A 24442-nucleotide genomic window follows, 5' to 3' on the forward strand; every position below is an offset into this window, starting at 1 on the left:
CTTTCCGCAGCTGCGCATGTTCGCCAAAACGCTGTGTTGAGGATGCAAGCGGCAGAGTTTTGTGGGGAAGGAGTTGCCAAGCTCATTCATCGCTATGATAAGTGCCTAGATTTGAATGGCGACTATGTTGAGAAGTGGTATTTGGGTGTGGCTTTCAACTGCATATGGTAAATGTTTTCTCCTATACTTTGTTCATTTTTAATTCCAAAACGCAATCTACTTTCTGGATAACCCTCGTATATGAAAAGGTTGAGGACAGGGCTCCATGTGAATGAGGCCATCCATTGAGAAAATGAGTTATTCTAGATATTGGCCACAAGTCCACACGTTGCGGTTCAACACAGAGTCATTGCTTTTTAATTTTGCTGCCTTAAAATAAATAAAACCATTTCATCAGCCCAAGAAATTACATGTTGGGGGTGGCTCTGTTTCAATGAGAATTAAGAGCTGGGGCGACCAGCCATAAATCAGTTTCGAAACCTGAATGCTGTCATTTGCCTTTATTTTTGCCTCCACTTGGGAAGTTCTTGACCTTATTCTGCAGAGCGGTTGTGAGGATTCCTGAGATAAAGTGCTCTAACAATGTTATGATTCATTACGAGTTACAATACCAATGGGATGCACTCTTCCATCCTGGAAGAAGTAGTGGGCCGGTTTCTCGTTTGCAAGGAATCGAGACGAACCTACGCAGGAAAATCTCCGGGTGACAAAACAGAATTGTCCCGCAGCCGAGTGCTTCATAATTTAATAATATTAGCTTATCTAAGACGGGACGATTGCAACTGCCTTTGGTCCGGAGCGAAGAACAAAGCCAGTTCGGCCCTGGGGGAAGGCAAAGGGTTTTGGATCCCTCTCCGAGATCTCCTTATTTACAGTGAGGATCGGAAGAAGGGATTGCTTAAATTCTCGGAGGAGGAAAGAACCTGAGATTGCAACAGAGAGATGGGAGCGGAGAACAACATGGGGAAAGATGCCAGCTGCTTCCGGCTCCAGCTTTGGATGGTCGGGGATTGTTTCCTAGGCACGCTGGGGGAGCTAAAGGGGTTCGGGATTCCATCTCAGGAGGCTCCATTATGTCTTCTTCTGCTTGCGGCCTGCAAAGGAAACCAGAACAGAGTTGGAAGGGACCCCAAAGGCCATCTAGCCCAAACCCCTTCTGCCAGGCAGGACAACACTATCTAAGACAGGGGTCCCCAAACTTTTTAAACAGGGGGCCAGTTCACGGTCCCTCAGACCGTTTGAGGGCCGGACAATAGTATTTTCAAAAAAATATAAACAAATTCCCATGCACACTGCACATATCTTATTTTGAAGTAAAAAACAAAACAAAATGGGAACAAATACAGCCTTAATGTTAATAATAATCATAATCATAATACAAATAATAAAGAGGGTTGGAAGAGACCCCTTGGGCCATTTAGCCCAACCCTCTTCTGCCTTTGTGCACCAAAAGCACAAGTAAAGCACCCCAGACAGATGGCCACCCAGCCTCAATGTTAATAATAATAATATAATAATAATAATAATATAATCAGCCAGTGATCCAAAATGCAGACTGTGCAATGAAGCTGACAAAACCATTGATCATATCCTCAGCTGCTGTAGGAAAATCACATAGACAGACTACAAACAGAGGCACAACTATGTGGCCCAAATGATTCATTGGAACTTATGCCTCAAGTATAAGCAGTAAAGAACTGGTGGGATCACAAACGTGCAAAAGTATTGGAAAATGAGCACGCCAAGATACTGTGGGACTTCCGAATCCAGACTGACAAAATTCTGGAACACAACACACCAGACATCACAGTTGTGGAAAAGAAAAAGGGTAGGATCATTGATGTTGCCATCCCAGGTGACAGTCGCATTGATGAAAAACAACAGGAAAAACTCAGCCGCTATCAGGACCTCAAGATCGAACTTCAAAGACTCTGGCAGAAACTAATGCAGGTGGTCCCGGTGGTGATGGGCACATTGGGTGCTGTGCCAAAAGATCTCAGACAGCATTTGGAAACAAAATTAGTAGTGGTGGTGGTGGCGGCAATAATAATAATAATAATGCCAACTGCAAAAGGCCACCCGACTGGGATCTGCGCACAACATCCGAAAATACATCACACAGTCCTAGACACTTGGGAAGTGTTCGACTTGTGATTTTGTGATACAAAATCCAGCATATCTATCTTGTTTGCTGTGTCATACAATGTCGTTGTGTCACTAATAATAATAATAATAATAATAGTAATATATCACACAGTCCTAAATGCTTGGGAAGGGTTCGACTTGTATTTTTGTGATACGAAATCCAGCATATCTATCTGGATACCCCTTGGGCCATTTAGTCCAACCCCCTTTCTGCCTTTGTGCACCAAAAGCACTAGCAAAGCACCCCTTAATAATTAATAATTAATTAAATAATAATTAAAATACCATTATAAATGGCTTCGATGGGCTGCATGCAGCCCCTGGGCCTTAGTTTGGGGGCCCCTGATCTAAGCCATCCAGACTCTGTTTAAAAACCTCCAGAGACGGAGAAAGGTGTGAGATGTGTTGTCAAAGGCTTTCATGGCCAGAATCACTGGGTTGCTGTGAGTTTTCCGGGCTGTATGGATATGTTCCAGAAGCATTGTCTCCTGACGTTTCTCCCACATCTATGGCTTGCATCCTAAGAGGCTGTGAGGTCTGTTGGAAACTAGGCAAGTGGGGTTTATGTATCTGTGGAATAATGTCCAGGGTCGAAGAAAAAACTCTTTGTCTGTTGGAGGCAAGTGTGACTGTTGCAAATGGCCAGCTTGATTAGCATTTAATGGTCTTGCAACTTCAAAGCCTGGCTGCTTCCTGGCTGGAGGAAATCCTTTGTTGGGAGGTGTTAGCCGGCCCTGATTGTTTCCTGTCTGGAATTCCTCTGTTTTCTGAGTGATTTTAGAGTATGTTTTCTGAATGATTTTAGAGTATATGTATACTCTCACTTCTAAAGGGATCCTCTCACCTCTGCAGGAGCCTACCACATACCATGCAGCTATGTACAAGTCTACATAGGCAATGGGCTGCGAGAACGAAAATCTGGTCTGCGATCCTCCTTCCTCTTTTATTTATTTATTTATTTATTTATTTATTTTTCGCTCTGCAGAGCTGGCCATTGTATTGGATAGACTACATCAGCTCTCGATTATTAAATACAGAATTATAGAATCATAGAGTTGGAAGAGACCTCGTGGGCCATCCAGTCCAACCCCCTTCCAAGAAGCAGGAAATTGCATTCAAAGCACCTCCAAGAGATGGCCATCCAGCCTCTGCATAAAAGCCTCCAAAGGAGCATCCACCACACTCCGGGGCAGAGAGTTCCACTGCTGAACAGCTCTCACGGTTAAGAAGTTCTTCCTGATGTTCAGGTGGAATCTCCTTTCCTGTAGTTTGAAGCCATTGTTCCACGTCCTAGTCTGCAGGGCAGCAGAAAGGAAGCTTGCTCCCTCCTCCCTATGACTTCCCTTCACGTATTTGTACATGGCTATCATGTCTCCTCTCAGCCTTCTCTTCTACAGGCTAAACATGCCCAATTCTTTAAGCCGCTCCTCATACGGCTTGTTCTCCAGACCCTTAATCATTTTAGTCGCCCTCCTCTGGACGCTTTCCAGCTTGTCAACATCTCCCTTCAACTGTGGTGCCCAAAATTGGACGCAGTGTGATTTCAGGTGTGGACTGACCAAGGCAGAAGAGAGAGGGAGCAAGACTTCCCTGGATCTAGACCAGTGGTTCCCAAAGTGGGTGCTACTGCCCCGATGGGCGATGCAGCGATCCAAGGGGGCGGTGATGGCACCTATTAGGACACAGGGGCGGGGCCAGAGGAGGGGAGGAGCCTCTTCCCAAATGCCAGAGACAGGGCTGAGTACCTGTCGCCTGTAGGACACAGGGGGCGGAGCTAGAGGAGTGGGCGTGGCTTCTTCCCAAGAGCCCAAGACAGGGCTGAGAATCTATCTCTCCTGATGTGCTTGTAGGGACACAGAGGGCGGAGCTAGGGAAGGGGGCGGGGCCTCCTTCCAAGAGCCCAAGACAGGGCTGAGCCTCTATACCTCTCCTGAGAGACATTTTAGGACTAAAGGGCGGGACTAGGGGCAGGGGCGGGGCCTCTTCCAAAGAGCGCGAGACAGGGCTGAGCCTCTGTATACTCCCTCTGAGGCACTTGTTAGAACACGGGGGTGGGGTATAGAGATTCAGCACTGTCAGGCACTTGGGAAGAGGCCCCGCCCCCTCCTCTAGCCCCACCTCCTGTGTCCTGGCAGGCGCCGCAGGACAGGGATAGAAGCTCAGCCCTGCCTCAGAGCTCATAACTCCGCCCATCCCAGTCCTGGCCGCCCATTGGTGGCCCCGCCCACTTCCCCTTCCCAGCCCTGCATCTTGGACTACGGGAGAGGCTCAACCCCGCCCTCTTGAGCAGGAGCCACGCCTATCCCTCTAAGCCACTCCACCCCTTTCCAGGGGGCACTGAGTCATATTTTTTCTGGAAAGGGCCAAATAAGTTTGGGAAACACTGATCTAGACACTAGACTCCTATTGATGCAGGCCAAATTCCCGTTGACTTTTTAAAATGCAGCATCACATTGTAGGCGCATGTTTAACTTCTTGTCCACAAGGACTCCAAGATCTTTTTCACACTGACTGGTTTTCTGTGGGTGAGCAAATGGCGACTAGTGGATGGCACATGTTCTGTATCAGAAACTAGAGCTGATGTGGTCTATCCAATGCAATTTTCTGAATCAGCACCACACTGACCTGAATCAAACTGAATCGAACTGAATCTAAAGTTGACCAAAAACTGATTCATAACTCTTTTGGTACTAATGTTGGAGAGTGGTTCCTAGTCAAAAAAAGGTTGGGAACCACTGCCTTAAAATATGCTGCAGTGTGATTTCATAATGTGGTTATATAGTCATCACACTTTCAAGCTGGTTTCAAGCTATAATACAGTAGAGTCTCACGTATCCAACATAAACGGGCCGGCAGAACATTGGATAAGCGAATATGTTGGATAATAAGGAGGGATTAAGGAAACGCCTATTAAACATCAAATTAGGTTATGATTTCACAAATTAAGCATTTGTTTAACAACAAATTTGACAGAAAACTTAGTTCAATACGCAGTAATGCTATGTAGTAATTACTGTATTTATGAATTTAGCACCAAAATATCATGATGTATTAAAAACATTGACTACAAAAATGCGTTGGATAATCCAGAATGTTGGATAAGTGAGTGTTGGATGAGACTCTACTGTATAATAATAATAACAAATTTATTTTTGTATGCTGCCTCCATCTCCCTAGGAGGCGGCTCACATGGGGAACAAGCCCTATATAATCACATAAAATCGTAAAATAACAATTTAGATGTCAGACAACACAATTTAAAAACAATTTAAACAGGTCATAGTTAAAATCGGCATAGTTAAAATATTAAACAGTCATCCAGGCATTAAAGGTCTAATATAGGATAACATCTGGGTGCAAATACTTTTCAGCACCTGACTTTTGCCCAGTCTGTCCAAGAATGACTTGCAATGTTCAAAGCAGATATAGATTTCCAGTGCTTATGCTACAATGCTTAAAAAAATAAATAATAAAATAGAATATAATGGAAACTAGAATAGAAAGCTGATAAAAGCAGAACCATTAATAAAAGAATGTGATTTCCACCACCCCCCTGCCAAAACAGTGGAGGTGCCCACCCATGGTCCCCCTGAGTCTGTGGCACTCACGGAGTTCGTTGTTCCTGGTGATAGCGATGGAAGCCCTGGCCCTTGGTCCCTGCTGTGTGAAGTGATATCCAAAACGGGTAATGGAGGGGCAGTTTTCAATCATGGCAGCCATTTCCATCTCCACTGAGTCCCCCAATCGCTGGCGCTAGGATGAGGAAGGGGAAGGAGAAGACATGGAAGAGACAGAGTGAGAGAATGCTCAAGGTTACTATTATCAGCTCTTCATTGTATAAGACCAAAGCTGCACAGCTTTGCATTATGCAAGACCTAAGCAGTGAGGGTTACTAGTAATACCGTGTTTCTCCGAAAATAAGACAGTGTCTTATATTAATTTTTGCTCCTAAAGATACGCTAGGTCTTATTTTCAGGGGATGTCTTATTTTTCCATGAAGAAGAATTCACATTTATTATTGAACAAAAAAAATGAACATTTATTATATATTGTCGAGTAGTTGTCATCATAAACCAGCATAACCAGACAAACTGTGAATCCTATCAAGAATTTCTTGTTACTACCAATATTTCCATGTACAACACTTTATGGTACCGATCCTGCATGCTCTTGTGTTCTGTTCGGCGGGCATGCTTTCAAACAAAAACTTTACTAGGTCTTACTTTCGGGGGAGGCCTTATATTTAGCAATTCAGCAAAACCTCTACTAGGTCTTATTTTCTGGGGATGTCTTATTTTAGGGGAAACAGGGTAGTTCTATAACATGCATAAGTTACCAATAGAAGCTTTGCAATATATAAAGCTGTGCAGGTTACTATTATCAGCTCTTCATTGTATAAGACCAAAGCTGCGCAGCTCTACATTATGCAAGACCTAAGCAGTGCAGGTTACTACCCTGTTTCCCCAAAAATAAGACATCCCCAGAAAATAAGACCTAGTAGAGATTTTGCTGAATTGCTAAATATAAGGCCTCACCTGAAAGTAAGACCTAGCAAAGTTTTTGTTTGGAATTATGCCCGCCAAACAGAACACCAGAGCAGGCAGGATTGGTAAATGTACGTACCATAGATTGCTGTACATGAAAATAATGGTAGTAACAAGAAATTCTTGATAGGATTCACAGTTTGTCTGGTTATGATGCTTTGTGATGATAACTACTGTACAGTATATAATAAATGTCCATTTTTTTGTTCAACAATAAAAGTGAATTCTTCTTCATGGAAAAATAAGACATCCCCTGAAAATAAGACCTAGCACATCTTTGGGAGCAAAAATTAATATAAGACACTGTCTTATTTTCGGGGAAACACGGTAGTAATAGTTCTATAACATGCATAAGTTACCAACAGAAGCTTTGCAATATATAAAGCTGTGGAGGTTACTATTATCAGATCTTCATTGTATAAGACCAAAGCTGCGCAGCTCTGCATTATGCAAGACCTAAGCTGTGCAGGTTACTAGCAGCAACCCTATAACATGCAAGATCTAAGCTGCATAGGTTACCAACATAGGTTTCTTCCATTATATAAAGCTGTGCAGGCTACTGTTATCAGCTCTTCATTCTATAAGATCAAAGCTGTGCAGCTATGCATTATGCAAGACCTATAGCTCTATAACATGCAGGATCTCAGCTGCATAAGTTACCACCAGAAGCTTTGCATTATATAAAGCTGTGCAGGTTACTATTATCAAATCTTCATTATATAAGACCAAAGCTGCGCAGCTCTGCATTATGCAAGACCTAAGCTGTTCAGGTTACTAGCAATAGCTCTTTAACATGCAGGATCTAAGCTGCCTAGGTTACCAACAGAAGCTTTGCATTATATAAAGCTGTGCAGGTTACTATTATCAGCTCTTCATTATACCAGACCAAAGCTGCACAGCTCTGCATTATACAAGACCTAAGCTGTGCAGGTTACTATTATCAGCTCTTCATTACATAAGACCAAAGCCACGCAAAACCAATAGTAGCTGTCCCAGAGACTGGTTTTTGTGCTGCTGAACATACATCACAAGCAGAATTAACTCCAAGCCTCCATCAACAAAACAGTGGGCGCCTCACCTGGTTGTCCACCTTAAGTTCGGACAATACGGTGTTACTTTTCATGGCCTTGATCACCTCCATCATTCCAGCACTGGTGATGAAGTTGGATTCGATGTTGAGGGTTTGGAGGCTCTTGTTCTCCTTCAGCATCTCAGCCACAGCCTGGGAGAGGGACCCATAAAAACATGAAACCATTGTAGGTAGAAGGTCCAGTTCGTCTACCCAAGACCAGCCAGGTTATCCAAACCCAGCCTACCTCCTTGCCAAACAAGAAGCAAATAATTGGGCTTCCTTAAAGGGATAAATGAAGGAGGAAGTCCCCAAAATCTTACATGCGCCACCGGGTCGTTACTCCGAGTGGCCACCAAACTGAGTTTCTTCACCCGAGTGTTGGTTTTCATGGCTTCACAGATTTCTATCAGGGTCTGAATGGGAATGTCCTACCGAAAGGAAGAGAACAAGAGATGATTGTGCGTCTCTGAAATGTTTTTGTATGTAATTCGTCGGCCAAAGAGATGGGTCTCACCAATGGCTTTCTACATTTATGGATGATCAAGACCCTTGGGTCAATGCACCAAATCAGTCAGATCTCTTTCTCAGAAGGTGTTTAAGCAGAGGCTGGCTGGCTATCTGTTGGTAGATCTTTGATTGTGTCCACAAAGCAGTTGGATTAGATCAGTGCTTCTCAACCTGTTGGGTCCCCAGATGTTTTGGCCTTCAACTCCCAGAAATCCTAACAACTGGTAAACTGGGTTGTTGTATGTTTTCCAGGCTGTATAGCCATGTTCCAGAAGCATTCTCTCCTGATGTTTCACCCACATCTAGGGCAGGCATCCTTAGAGGTTGTGAGGTATGGAGAAACTGGTAAACTGGTTGGGATTTCTGGGAGTTGTAGGCCAAAACACCTGGGGACCCACGGGTTAAGAACCACTGGTCTTGATGGTTTCTTTCAACTCTTAGGACACTATTCCAATATGGGCTTCTCCCCCTACAGATCCAGTTCTTCCATCCAAAAACTGGGAACACTAACCTTAATGTTATTAAGGTTCACCTCCTCGACATCTTTGTCATTGCTCTGAATTTTGGCAAGGGTCTCCTCCACGTTTGTGGGATTGGGGGGCTCGTCCGGGACGGGTTTGTACTTATCTGGCTGCACCACACCTGAAAGAGAGGAGAAATATTATTATTATTATTATTATTATTATTATTATTATTATTATTATTATTATTATATTGTATGACACAGCAAACAAGATAGATATGCTGGATTTCGTATCACAAAATCACAAGTCGAACACTTCCCAAGTGTCTAGGACTGTGTGATGTATTTTCGGATGATGTGCGCAGATCCCAGTCGGGTGGCCTTTTGCAGTTGGCAGATCGTAATTTTGTCAATGTCTATTGTTTCCAAATGCTGGCTGAGATCTTTTGGCACGGCACCCAGTGTGCCAATCACCACCGGGACCACCTGCACTGGTTTCTGCCAGAGTCTTTGAAGTTCAATCTTGAGGTCCTGAGAGCAGCCGAGTTTTTCCTGTTGTTTTTCATCAATGCGACTGTCACCTGCGATGGCAACATTAATTATCCAAACCTTTTTCTTTTCCACAACTGTAATGTCTGGTGTGTTGTGTTCCAGAACTTTGTCAGTCTGGATTCGGAAGTCCCACAGTATCTTTGTGTGCTCATTTTCCATTACCTTTGCAGGTTTGTGATCTCACCAGTTCTTTGCTGCTGGGAGGTGGTACTTGAGGCATAAGTTCCAATGAATCATTTGGGCCACATAGTTGTGCCTCTGTTTGTAGTCTGTCTGTGCGATTTTCTTACAGCAGCTGAGGATATGATCAATGGTTTCGTCGGTTTCCTTGCACAGTCTGCATTTTGGGTCATCAGCTGATTTTTCGATCTTGGCCCGAATTGCATTTGTTCTGATGGCTTACTCCTGGGTTGCAAGGATCAGGCCTTCTGTCTCCTTCTTCAGGGTCCCATTTGTGTGCCAAATCCAGGTCTTCTCCTTGTCAGCTTTTCCTTCAATTTTGTCAAGGAACTTTCCATGCAATGTTTTGTTGTGCCAGCTGTCAGCTCTAGTTTGTAGTGCAGATTTCTTGTACTGTTTTTTTGTCTGCTGTGCAAGCTCAATGGAGGCAACACCATCAAGGCCATAAACACCTGGGCCATACCTGTCATAAGATATACTGCTGGCATCATAAACTGGACACAGGCGGATCTGGACAACTTGGACAGAAAAACAAGAAAACTCATGACCATTCACTGCACCCTCGCAGTGATGTTGACCGGCTATATCTGCCTAGAAGATCAGGTGGCAGAGGACTCTTACAAGTAAAACAAGCAGTCAAAGAAGAGGATAAATAATAATAATAATAATAATTATTATTATTATTATTAGACACACAACAAGATTAGTACACAGCAAATAAGATCACTATGCTGGCTTTTGTATTGGATCACACATCAGACACTCCCCAAGTGTATAGGATTATGTGATGTTGTAGTGAACCTTACCTATTAGGCCTGGGATGAAGCCTTAGTAACAGTGAGTGAGGCAAGCATCCATTTTGTTGAGGAATGCCAGGCAGCCATCTTGAGTGTGGTTAGAAAGGGGGAGGAGCTTAGAGAGACTCCTAGGATTGGCCAACCTGAGCAGATGGGAGGAGCCAAGTCTTAGAGTGCAGAGGAAAAAAAAAGAGCTCCAGAGAGTTCTGTTTGGAGGTTTGAAGAAGAGAGTGCTGTTTGAGGGTTTGAAGGGAGCAGTTTTGGTTTTGGAGTTGGGAGAGAGTGTGTGTGAGAGAGAACTGAAAGCTGTGGAAACTGACAAGCTAAGTCAGGCAGTTTGGATCTCTTGGGGGGAACCATAACTCAAGGGATTGTCTCTCACTACTGGGCTGGTTAATAGAAGGAGTCTAGGTTAGAGTTAATTAACAACCCAGGGGAACTCGTGTCTATTCTCAGCAAATAGAGCGAGGGTTTTTTGTGACCAATAGAATCATAGAATCATAGAATCATAGAGCGAGGGTTTTTTGTGACCAATAGTTAGATTGGTTGGTTGGAACTGTTTGAAACTGAGGGAAGTAAATCTGAAACATACAACTAAGATAAGCTGAAGAATGTCTGTAACCAATTACGCTTATGAACCTCTCTGAAGTAATCATTTGCCTGTTTTTAAGAAAATAAATTTTTATTCTATTTTCAACTTTCAAGAGCCTCCACAGTGAATCTTTCCATCAAGGTGCCTTAATAAAAGTTCCAGCAATACAACAATAAAATACCACAGAAAAGCCTCATAGTGAACATCAGTTTGGGAGTCAGGGGTAGAAACAAGTGTGGGCAGGGAATGGGAGAAGTTTGCCTCAGACACATTTAACAACAAAAATCCTAAAGACATTTTAGGTTGGTGGCAGCTACCATTTTTAAAATAAAATCTGTTATAATTAGTCTCTCAGCCTAGCCTCCCGCTTTGCTCATTCCTTTATATTGGTGGCAGAGGTGGGATATTTAAAAAGATTCCTCCCTGCCTGATGAAGGAGTAGCCTCTTAGCCTCTCCCTGCTCACTCATTCTGTTATAGATGTAGATATGAGGATTTAAAGATCGAACTGCAAAGACTCTGCCACAAGCCAATCAATAATAATTATTATTATTATTAGATTTATTTATATTCCACTTTACCTCTCCCAAAGGAGACCCAAAGCAGTTTAAATATGGAAGCCCCTGTTAAGGTTGACCGTCTCCCTCAGGCCCGTAGCCAGGATTTTGATTCGAGAGGGGCTGGGATTTTGGTTTTTTTTTTTTTGGGGGGGGGGGGGGCTGAGTCTGGGTGAGAGAGGATCTACCCTAGCAAACCTTTTGGATCATTATCCCAATACCCCCATGCATATGGGATATATCGAGCATGGTGATCAGATCATGATATGAATAAACATAACAGTTTAAATAATAAATGTAAGGCCTTCTCGCAGACCACCCTGAGAATTTCGAGGGGGGGGGGGCTGAAGCCCCTCAACCCCCCCCCCCCCCCCCCCCCCCGGCTACATGCCTGGTCTCCCTATATTTAATACAAAATTTAAAGGCACTGGGTGCATCTACACTGTCAAATTAAAGCAGTTTGATCCCACTTGAACTGCCATTGTTCAATGCTATGGATACAATTGCAGGAACCATAGGCACCAGCACTCTTTGCCAAAGAGTGTTGATGCTTTGCCAAACTACAACTCCCATGACTCCACAGCATTGAGCCGTTCAAGAGGTGTCAAACTTCATTAATTCTGCAGCAGTAGTTTTCAACTTTCCTAAAGCCGCGACCCCTCAATACAGTTCCTCATGCTGTGCTGGTATGCTGTGCATGAAAATTATTTTCATTGCTACTTCATAACTGCGATTTTGTTACTGTTATGAATCGTAATGTGTATTTACATTCACCAAATTTGGCACAAATACCTGATAAGCCCAACTGAACACTGGTGGAGTTTGGGGAAAATAGACCTTGACATATGGCAGTTGTAGTTGCTGGGATTTATAGTTCACCTGCCACCAAAGAGCATTCTGAACTCCACCAATGATAGGATTGGACCATACTTGGCACACAGAACTCCCATGACCAACAGAAAGTCCTGTTGGAAGAGTTTGGTGTGCATTAACCTTGAGCTTGGGAATTGTAGTTCACCTGTATTCAGAGAGCACTGTGGACTCCAAACAATGATGGATCTGGACCAAACTTGGCACCAATACTCAATATGCCCAAATGTGAACACTGATGGAGTTTGGGGCAAATAGACCTTGACAATTGGGAGTTGTAGTTGCTGGGATTTATAGTTCACCTGCCTTCAAAAAGCATTTTGAACTCCACCAGCGACGGAATTAAACCACACTTGGTATACAGAACTCCCATGACCAACAGAAAATAATGTTGGAAGGGTTTGGGGGGCATTGACCTTAGGTTTAGGAGTTGTAGTTCACCTATATTCAGAGAGCAGTGTGGACTCCAAACAATTATGGATCTGGACCAAACTTGGCATGAATACTTAATATGCCCAAATGTGAACACTGGTGGAGTTTTGGGAAAATAGACCTTGACATTTGGGAGTTGTAGTTGTTGGGATTTATAGTTCACCTACAATCAAAGAGCTCCTTGAACCTGACCAACAATAGAATTGGGCCAAACTTCCCACATAGAACCCCCATAACCAGCAGAAGATACTGGAGGGATTTTGGTTCCTAAGAACATCAAATACTCTGTTTCCCAGAAAATAAGACATCCCCTGAAAATAAGATGACCATCTGTCGGGAGGCATTTAGTTATGGAAGTTGGGTTGGACTAGATGACCTTTGGGATCCCTCCCACTTCTCGAATTCTATATATCACGAGAACTAGACTCTTGGAATATTTCATAGAAGAGAAAGCAGGAGCGCACTCACTGTTGATGCCTTCTGTGTTTGTGATGTTGCCACTGCAAATGGCATCGTAGTACTGCTTGTTGCTCATGAGGGTATACATGCCCAGGATGGCTGCAAGGCAAAGGGATGGAAGAGGTTACAAAAACAACATACCGCATATATGCAAGTATAAGCCGACCCTAATATAAGCCGAGGCACGTAATTTTACCACAAAAAAACTGGGAAACTCATTGACTCGAGTATAAGCCGAAGGTGAGAAATGCAGCAGCTACTGGTCAATTTCAAAATAAAAATATATCCCAATAAAATTTTATTGCAGCATCCGTAGGTTAAATGCTTTTGAATATTTACCATATTTCAAAGAAAAACAGTAAACTAGCTCTGGAAGTAGAAAAGGAGGGTCAACAAAAACAATATGGTATCAACAATAACTTTATAATAATAATAATAATAATAATAATAATAAGAAGAAGAAGAAGAAAACTCCATTGTATCCCACCTTATCTACCCATGGGGACTCAGGCCGGCTTCCAAAAGTAACAAGCAAACATTCAATGCCTATATAAACAATGCAGAGCTAGATATAGATCTATAATTATATATGCTAATTTCACATATGCATTTTCCCCTGAAATGTTTGTAAATCCTCTCTCTCTATATATATTTCCCTGCTGCAATATTTGCAAGCCCTGTATATCTATGTTTATATCTATCTAGACATCTCGTTCTATATATGTGTGTGTGCATGCATTTCCCCTGAAAAAATACTTCAACAGGAACTTCAACAGGAACACTCTTCAGGGGACATACACACTGTCTTGCACAAAAGGGACCCTGTCAATCCTCAAAGGAAACAGGTCTTGGTAGTAGGTGACTCCCTCCTTAGAGGAACGGAAGCCATCATTTCCAGACTGGATGGGATGGCTCGAGAAACATGCTGCCTCCTGGGGGCAAAAATACACCATATCACTCAGAGGCTCAGCAGGCTCCTAAAGCCCCATCACCCTCCCCACCTTATGTTGATTCATGTAGGTACCAATGACACCGCTAGGCATACTTTTCAAAAGATCACAAATGATTTTCGAGCTCTGGGAACAAAGCTAAAACTGTATAATGTACATGTGATCTTTTCATCCCTCCTCCCTGTTGTAGGACACGGCTCTACAAGGGCTGGAAAAATAGTACAGGTCAATAACTGGCTCAGAAAATGGTGTCAAGAGGAGCATTTTGGCTTCCTTGACCATGGTCTACTCTTCCAAGAGGATGGACTACTGGCAAGCGATGGGGTGCATCTCACACAAGTAGGAAAACATCTTTTTGCACACAGACTCACAAACCTCATCAGGCGCACTTTAAACTAGATCCACTGGGGGAGGGGAACAACAGCCTGGCGAACACTATATTACCCACGACCACAGGGAACCGCCAAAAGACTAAACGGAGGGCTGCACAAACACAGCAAAGACCAAGTACAGAGAGCACAATAATCCCAAATAAACAGTTCGAGGGGAGGTCACAGGGGCTTACATGTCTTTACACTAATGCTCAGAGCATGGGAAATAAGCAAGATGAACTCCAACTCCTAGCACAGCACCACACATACGATGTCATAGGCATCACTGAAACCTGGTGGGATGACTCCCATCACTGGAATTTAACCATTGAGGGCTATAACCTCTTTCACAGAAATAGAACAAAGGGGAGAGGAGGGGGAGTAGCTTTATATGTCAAAAACAGTTACGTTGCAGAAGAAATGCAAGACTGTAATCCGGGAAACCAGCTTGAAAGCATCTGGATAAGAATCAAGGGAACCGGGACTCAAAAAGATCTTGTCGTGGGTGTCTACTACAGACCTCCGAGTCAGGATGAAGGACTTGATGAAGCCTTCTGTCAACAGCTGACCAAACAGGCACAAAGAAGAGATATAGTAGTCATGGGCGATTTCAATTATCCCGATATCTGCTGGAAAACAAACTCAGCCAAGAGTACAAAGTCCAACAAATTCCTCACTTGCCTTGCAGATAATTTTATGGTCCAGAAGGTAGAAGAGGCAACAAGGGGATCAGCAACTCTTGATCTAATCTTAACAAATGTGGAAGACCTGATCAATACAGTTGAAGTGGTTGGATCCTTAGGGGCAAGTGACCATGTGCTCCTGCAGTTTGCAATACAAAGGAATGCTGAAACTAAGACAAGTCAAACATGCATTCTGGACTTTAAGAGAGCTGACTTCCAAAAAATGAAGGAATTACTGAGCGGCATTCCATGGACGCCGATATTAAAAAACAAGGGAGTTAAGGATGGATGGGAGTTTTTCAAAAGTGAAATACTCAAGGCGCAAATGCAAACAGTGCCAACAAAGAAGAAAAATAAGACAAGTGCAAAGAAGCCAGAATGGATGTCCAAAGAACTTCTAACTGAGCTAAAGCTCAAAAGTGACATGCACAAGAAGTGGAAAAGGGGAGAAATCACCAAAGAAGAATTCAAACGTATAGCCAACACCTGTAGGGAAAAGGTTCGCAAGGCTAAAGCGCAAAATGAGCTCAGGCTTGCCAGGGACATAAAAAACAACAAAAAAGGCTTTTTTGCTTACGTTGGTAGAAAAAGGAAGAAAAAGGAGGCGATAGGGCCATTGCAAGGAGAAGATGGGGTGATGGCGACAGGGGACAGGGAAAAGGCAGAACTACTTAATGCCTTCTTTGCCTCGGTCTTCTCAGAAAAAGAAAGCCATCTTCAACCTCAGCAACACGGAATGGACGAAGGATTGGGGGAAATCCAACCCCAAATAGGGAAACAAGTTGTCCAGGAACACTTGGGCTCTCTAAACGAATTCAAGTCCCCAGGGCCAGATCAGCTACACCCAAGAGTACTGAAGGAACTAGCGGAAGTTATTTCAGAACCACTGGCAATTATCTTCGAGAGTTCTTGGAGAACGGGAGAAGTCCCAGCAGATTGGAGGAGGGCGAATGTGGTCCCTATCTTCAAGAAGGGAAAAAAGAACGACCCAAACAATTACCGTCCGGTCAGCCTCACATCAATACCAGGCAAAATTCTGGAAAAGATCATTAAGGAAGTGGTCTGCGAACACTTAGAAACAAATGCGGTCATTGCTAATAGTCAACACGGATTTACCAAAAACAAGTCATGCCAGACTAATCTGATCTCTTTTTTCGATAGAGTTACGAGTTGGGTCGATACAGGGAATGCTGTGGATGTAGCGTACCTGGATTTCAGTAAGGCCTTCGACAAAGTCCCCCATGACCTTCTGGCAAACAAACTAGTAAAATGTGGGCTAGACAAAACTACGGTGAGGTGGATCTGTAATTGGCTAAGCGAACGAACCCAAAGGATGCTCACCAATGCGTCGTCTTCATCATGGAAAGAAGTGACAAGTGGAGTGCCGCAGGGCTCCGTCCTGGGCCCGGTTCTGTTCAACATCTTTATTAACGACTTAGACGAAGGGTTAGAAGGCACGATCATCAAGTTTGCAGACGACACAAAACTGGGAGGGATAGCTAACACTCCAGAAGACAGGAGCAGAATTCAAAACGATCTTGACAGACTAGAGAGATGGGCCAAAACTAACAAAATGAAGTTCAACAGGGACAAATGCAAGATACTTCACTTCGGCAGAAAAAATGGAAATCAAAGATACAGAATGGGGGACGCCTGGCTTGACAGCAGTGTGTGCGAAAAAGACCTTGGAGTCCTTGTGGACAACAAGTTAAACATGAGCCAACAATGTGATGCGGCTGCTAAAAAAGCCAATGGGATTCTGGCCTGCATCAATAGGGGAATAGCGTCTAGATCCAGGGAAGTCATGCTCCCCCTCTACTCTGCCTTGGTCAGACCACACCTGGAATACTGTGTCCAATTTTGGGCACCACAGTTGAAGGGAGATGTTGACAAGCTGGAAAGCGTCCAGAGGAGGGCGACTAAAATGATTAAGGGTCTGGAGAACAAGCCCTATGAGGAGCGGCTTAAAGAGCTGGGCATGTTTAGCCTGCAGAAGAGAAGGCTGAGAGGAGACATGATAGCCATGTACAAATACATGAAGGGAAGTCATAGGGAGGAGGGAGCAAGCTTGTTTTCTGCTGCCCTGCAGACTAGGACACGGAACAATGGCTTCAAACTACAGGAAAGGAGATTCCACCTGAACATCAGGAAGAACTTCCTCACTGTGAGAGCTGTTCGACAGTGGAACTCTCTCCCCGGGGCCGTGGTGGAGGCTCCTTCCTTGGAGGCTTTTAAGCAGAGGCTGGATGGCCATCTGTCGGGGGTGCTTTGAATGCGATTTCCTGCTTCTTAGCGGGGGGTTGGACTAGATGGCCCATGTGGTCTCTTCCAACTCTACTATTCTATGATTCTATGATTCTATGATACATATAAATACAATGTGCGTAATTCCCATGGAGTAAACAACAAAACCACTAGACCAAATCACACCAAATTTGGCCACAAAAGACATAATCATCCAATCTATGTCTTTCCATCAAAAATCAGGCAGACAAGAGTTCCTTCTCTCACCCTGGGCATTATTCCACAGATACATAAACCCCACTTGCATGGCTCCTTTCTACCTACGGGGATCCTCCCTTGCCCACCTTTAATAGCACTGAACAGTCTTTCAGCTTCAAACACAGGCTGCTTCCTATTACAATATTTTCCAGAACAACAGACTATGCCACACCAACGTGTCGCTGAGAACAACTAGGCATATTCCAGACAGGAAACAACCAGAGCCAACTAACACCTCCTAACAAAGGATTCCCCCTCAAAGTTGTTGTTGTTGTTGTTGTTGTTGTTGTTGTTGTTGTCAATTATTATTATTATTGGGTTCCTGGGAACCATCAAAATGAACAAAACCTGGCAGCCAGCATTAAAAAAACTGCAATCTGGACAACACTCTGAAAATAAAGGTATTCCAGACAGGAAACAACCAGAGCCAGCTAACACCTCCCAACAAAGGATTCCCCCAGGGAGGAAACAACCACGCTTTGAAGCTGCAAGCCCATTCAATGCTAATCAAGGTGACTAATTACAACATTCATACTTGCCTCCACAAACCAAAAACCCACTTAGGACAACACCACAGCAACGCGTGGCCAGGCACAGCTAGTATTATAATATATACATACACACACATATGGATTGCAAAAGCTTGCAAAGGGAAATGCCTATATAACTGTAGGAGAGATTAACATATATTTCAGGGGAAAACGTTTTTACAAGATTAATCTATATATATAAAAGGGTAATGAAATTTCGGCCTAGGACAAAACAACAAAACTACACATCCCAGAAACACTAAACTTGGCAGCACAACCCCTCATCCATGCCTCTACGTTCATACAACAAAAAGAAAATAAATATAAAGTCTTAATTAGAGGGAGAGGAATAATTGTTTTTATCCAATTGCTGCCAGTTAGAAGGCTAATCTCTGCCCACTTGGTCTCCTAGCAACCCACTCAGCCCAGGGGACAGGCAGAGTTAGGCCTCACTTAGGCCTCTTCCACACTGCCTATAAAATACAGATTATCATGTTTTAACTGGATTATATGGCAGTGTAGACTCAAGGCCCTTCCACACAGCTGTATAACCCATTTAGAATCTTATATTATCTACTTTGAACTGGATTATCTTGAGTCCACACTGCCATATAATCCACTTCAGTGTGCATTTTATACAGCTGTGAAGAAAGGGCCTCATATAATCAAGTTCTAAGAAGATAATATAAGATTATAAATATAATATTTATTTATTTTATTTATTTACATCATTTATATTCCGCCCTTCTCACCCCGAAGGGGACTCAGGGAGGATCACATTACACATATTAGGCAAACATTCAATATAATATGTAATAATTACTGTGATATAATAATACAGAACAATATAATCTCTAAAATCAGGACGGTAAATAAAGAGCAACACTCTGAAAGCATATGCCGGGCAAAGCTAGTGGATATATTTTTTTCTTCTTCCTGACTTGCAAGGGCATCTTTTCCTTTTCAAAACATTCCCTTTGTTAAGAACGAGGGAGGCTTTGGAAAAGAAAACATACTGATAAGGGAGGGTAAGAGAGAAATATATCATAAATTACAAGCAATGGCCTCCAAGCTCCATACCAGCTTGACCTTAACCCCATTATGAGCTGAGGGAGGCTTTTTCAGCTCAAAAAAGGGCTGAAAAACTCAGCTTATCTTTGAGTATATATGGTAAGTGTTCTTTCTTTTGCAATATTCTTGATCTTGGTTTCTCATGCATCTGCAAGGAGCTGGGCCGAAGATCAAAAATCATATCCTTGGGTGCATCTTAATGCAGTTTGCCCCCACTTTGAGTGCCATGGCTCAATGCTATGAAACCCAGGAAGTTGTAGTTTGGTGAAGCACTGGCAAAAAAAGGCCCAAACTCCCAACTTTCAGGATTCCACAGAACTGAGCCAATAGGACGGCAGGGAGCCTCCTCTCCTCTTGGCCTATCCAGGCCGCATCCAGCTCTGATTCCCAAAGCTCAGCACCTCGCAGGGAGGGCGGCCCCTGGTCGGGTGCCAAGCTCAGACTAAAATCAGAAACCTCAGGCTGCCTTCGCCCCGATCGCGTTACACCTGCCAGGGAGCTGCCAGAGCAATAAAAATTGGTGGGGCATCCATAAGGGGAAGGGGGGGGGGGGAAGAGGTGGGTACAAATCTTTCCCCCCAACAGGTCTGATGGGAACAGCCAGTTACTGTATATACTCGAGTATAAGCCTAGTTTTTCAGCCCTTTATTTAAGATGGAAAAAGCTCTCCTTGGCTTATACTCAGGTGAGGGTCCTGGTTGGCTTATATTTGGGTCCGCTTATACTCGAGAATATATGGTACATTTATTATTTTTCTCTATTATTATTGGTATTATTACATTTATTATTTTTCTCTTTTATTGTTGCTATTATTACATTTATTTTACTTTATTATTATTATTATTATTAATACATTTATTATTTCACTCTGATCTTATTATTGTTATTATTATGGCATGTATTATTTTACTCTATTTATTATTACTTGTATTATATTCCTGTAATTATTATTATTATTATTATTATTATTGCATGTATTATTTTACTCTATTATTATTAAAAGGATACATAAGCACATTTACATTGAAGAAGATGAGAATAATGATTTGATCAGAGTTGGACAGTCTTATCTTAAATTTGAGCTTTATGTAAATATTCAAAAACATTTAACCTACCGATGCCTCAATTAATGTAATTTTATTGGTGTCTATTTTTATTTCTAAAATTTACCACCCGTGGCTTATACTGGAGTCAATGTCTTCCCAGTTTTTTGTGGTAAAATTAGGTGCCTCGGCTTATATTTGGGTCTCCCCCAAACGCTCCCTTTTACCTGCAATGTCGCACATTTCCGCGTCAGTGGCATTCTTGAGAGCTTCTTCCAGTTCGGGTTCCAGGGTGATCTGCTCTTCTTTGGGGATTTCTCTTGTTGGGTTCTTTGGAATGAAAGGCTTCCCTGGAATCGCAAAGACAACACGGGGAGGGAAACACAAAAACAAACCTCCAATTAGCATCATACAAACCTCTCCAGACGTGTTCTCTCTAAGCATCTCTAGAGCCTCCAAATGCAGCATCCAATGTGTTGTCAATGGCCGGAATCACTGGGTTGCTGTGAGTTTTCCAGGCTGTATGTCCAAGTTCCAGAAGCATTCTCTCCTGATGTTTCGCCCACATCTATGGCAGGCATCCTCAGAGGTTGTGAGGTCTTTTGGAAACTAGGCAAGTGAGGTTTATATACCTGTAGAATAATGTCCAGGATGGGAGAAAAAAACTCTTGTTTGTTTGAGGCAAGTGTGAATGTTGCCATTGGCCACCTTGATTAGCATTGAATGGCTTCAAAGCCTGGCTGCTTCCTGCCTGGGGGAATCCTTTGTTGGGAGGCGTTAGCTGGCCCTGATTGTTTCCTATCTGGAATTTCTCTGTTGTTTTTTATTTACTGCCCTGATATTAGAGTTTTTTAAATACTGGTAGCCAGATTTTGTTCATTTTCATGGTTTCCTCCTTTCTGTTGAAATTGTCCACATGCTTGTGGATTTCAATAGCTTCTCTGTGTCGTCTGACATGGTGGTTGTGAGAGTGGTCCAGCATTTCTGTGTTCTCAAATACAGTAGAGTCTCACTTATCCAAGACTCGCTTATCCAAGCTTCTGGATTATCCAAGCCATTTTTGTAGTCAATGTTTTCAATATATCGTGATACTTTGGTGCTAAATTCATAAATACAGTAATTACAACATAACATTACTGCATATTGAATTACTTTTTCTGTCAAATTTGTTGTATGACATGATGTTTTGGTGCTTAATTTGTAAAAACATAGCCTAATTTGATGTTTAATAGGCTTTTCCTTAATCCCTCCTTATTATCCAATATATTCGCTTATCCAAGGTTCTGCCAGCCCGTTTAGCTTGGATAAGTGAGACTCTACTGCAATCTGCTGCGTCCAGGTTGGCTCCTGAAGTGCTCTGCTATGGCTGACTTCTCTGGTTGAGCTAGTCTGCAATCAGAGCCAGCTAACACCTCCCAACAAAGGATTCCCTCAGGCAAGAAGGAGCCAGGCTTTGAATCTGCAATGCCATTCAATGCTAATCAAGCTGCACATCTGCAACATTCACACTTGTCTCAAACACACATCTATCCATGTGTGCAGGTTTTATTTATTATTTACATCACTTTTACCCCGCTTTTCTCACCCGTAGGGACTCAGGGCAGTTTACAACAGTCAGCAATTTACATTGCCCAAAACACAATGGCATGGATTATTCCGATTATTGGGTCATGGATGCTGCCACATCTTACACTTGGGAATCGTATCCTTTTCCTTCATGGCTGTCCCTTGACTGACAGCCTGGTTACAGGGATTAGTTCTGATTAATGACTGAACACCAAAGTATGGGAAAACCTTCCAAATACAATAGAAAACAACAAGAAAGGAGGGGAAGATTCCATTCTTGGTGGATGGATCCAGTCAAAGATGAGATAACACTTGTTTTGAGTTGAAGTCTCTCCTTTGTGGAGTCTCTGCAGTAAATGAAAAACCTTCCAAATAAAATAAAGAAACAGCAAGAAAGAAAGAATGGAAAGCCTGGGTTGTATGTATGGCCATGTTCTAGAAGTATTCTCTCCTGACGTTTCGCCCACATCTATGGCAGGCATCCTCAGAGGTTGTGAGGTATGGAGAAACTAAGCAGTCCTCTGAGGATGCCTGCCATAGATGTGGGCGAAACGTCAGGAGAGAATGCTTCTGGAACATGGCCAGACAGGCCGGAAAACACACAACAACCCAGGGATTCCTTTCTCTGTTCCTATGCATGCCTTCCTAGAAGGGCCATTCTGTCTCTACTCCTCTCTTCCTGTTTCCTACTATCTCCTCTCCCATTTGTTGATGTAGCAATGGAATCTCTTTGAGGCGTGAGGGAACTTTCTCCCTGTCGCCATCTTGTTTGGGCCTAGGCTTTGACCACAAGGTCGGCCTCCATTTTCCTTCTCTTCTGCCTTTTGTCTCTTCCTGTAAGGAAGCATCCTGCCATTCTCCAGGTAAGATGTAGCTGCATGCATATTTTTCTGATATCTTTACCTTTTGCCTTCCTTAGAATAGGAGATTTGGAATGTTACCATATATACTCGAATATAAGCCGACCCAAATATAAGCCGAGGCACCTAATTTTACCACAAAAGAATGGGAAAACCTATTGACTCGAGTTTAAGCCGAGGGTGGGAAATGCAGCAGCTACTGGTAAATTTCAAAAGTTTCTGGGGGTCGCCAAAGATAATCAGAAAACACATACCCGTATATACTTGAGTATAAGCCGACCCAAATATAAGCCGAGACACCTCATTTTACCACAAAAAAACTGGGAAAACATTGACTCCAGTACAAGCCGAGGGTGGTAAATTTCAGAAATAAAAATAGATACCAATAAAATGACATTAATTGAGGCATCAGTAGGTTAAATGTTTTTGAATATGTACATAAAACTGTCATCGAAGATGAGACTGTCCAACTCCGATTAAATCATTATTTTAACCTTCAATGTACATGTTCAACATCTTTATTAATGACTTAGACAAAGGGTTAGAAGGCACGATCATCAAGTTTGCAGATGACACCAAACTGGGAGGGATAGCTAACACTCCAGAAGACAGGAGCAGAATTCAAAACGATCTTGACAGACTAGAGAGATGGGCCGAAACTAACAAAATGAAGTTCAACAGGGACAAATGCAAGATACTTCACTTCGGCAGAAAAAATGGAAATCGAAGATACAGAATGGGGGACACCTGGCTAGACAGCAGTACATGTGAAAAAGATCTTGGAGTCCTTGTGGACAACAAGTTAAACATGAGCCAGCAATGTGATGCGGCTGCTAAAAAAGCCAATGGGATTCTGGCCTGCATCAATAGGGGAATAGCGTCTAGATCCAGGGAAGTTATGCTCCCCCTCTACTCTGCCTTGGTCAGACCACACCTGGAATCACACTGTGTCCAATTTTGGGCACCACAGTTGAAGGGAGATGTTGACAAGCTGGAAAGCGTCCAGAGGAGGGCGACTAAAATGATTAAGGGTCTGGAGAACAAGCCCTATGAGGAGCGGCTTAAAGAGCTGGGCATGTTTAGCCTGCAGAAGAGAAGGCTGAGAGGAGACATGATAGCCATGTACAAATACATGAAGGGAAGTCATAGGGAGGAGGGAGCAAGCTTGTTTTCTGCTGCCCTGCAGACTAGGACACGGAACAATGGCTTCAAACTACAGGAAAGGAGATTCCACCTGAACATTAGGAAGAACTTCCTCACAGTGAGGGCTGTTCGGCAGTGGAACTCTCTCCCCCGGACTGTGGTGGAGGCTCCTTCTTTGGAGGCTTTTAAACAGAGGCTGGATGGCCATCTGTCGGGGGTGCTTTGAATGCGATTTCCTGCTTCTTGGCAGGGGGTTGGACTAGATGGCCCATGAGGTCTCTTCCAACTCTACTATTCTATGATTCTATGATTCTATGTACATCCAATAGTAATAAATACACTAAAATAATAAATGTAATAATAATAATAATAATAATAATAATAATAATAATAATAATAATATAAAGTAATAAATGTAATAATCAAGACAATAATAGAGTAAAATAATAGATGTAATAGTAACAATAATAGAGTGAAATAATAAATGTAATAATAATAATACATCGAGTCAAATAATAAATGGAATAATAACATTCATAATAGAGAAAAAAATG

General features: G+C 42.8%; 1 protein-coding gene across 1 annotated transcript in view; it reads right to left on the reverse strand.

Moving 5' to 3' along the window:
* Window positions 1-485: 485 nt before the first annotated feature.
* tmod4 (tropomodulin 4) overlaps window positions 486-24442 on the reverse strand; it is a 52646-nt gene continuing 28689 nt past the window's right edge. Inside the window, exons 4-10 of the mRNA XM_062965086.1 lie at window positions 20547-20669; window positions 13179-13268; window positions 8780-8910; window positions 8082-8189; window positions 7768-7911; window positions 5754-5898; window positions 486-1094 (exon numbers count right to left, since the gene is read on the reverse strand). Of these exons, the coding sequence (XP_062821156.1) occupies window positions 1072-1094; window positions 5754-5898; window positions 7768-7911; window positions 8082-8189; window positions 8780-8910; window positions 13179-13268; window positions 20547-20669 (764 nt within the window). The 3' untranslated portion in view covers window positions 486-1071. The remainder of the gene's footprint in view (window positions 1095-5753; window positions 5899-7767; window positions 7912-8081; window positions 8190-8779; window positions 8911-13178; window positions 13269-20546; window positions 20670-24442) is intronic.

This window comes from Anolis carolinensis, unplaced genomic scaffold (genome assembly GCF_035594765.1).
Source record: "Anolis carolinensis isolate JA03-04 unplaced genomic scaffold, rAnoCar3.1.pri scaffold_14, whole genome shotgun sequence".
NCBI classification, from domain to species: Eukaryota; Metazoa; Chordata; class Lepidosauria; order Squamata; family Dactyloidae; genus Anolis; species Anolis carolinensis.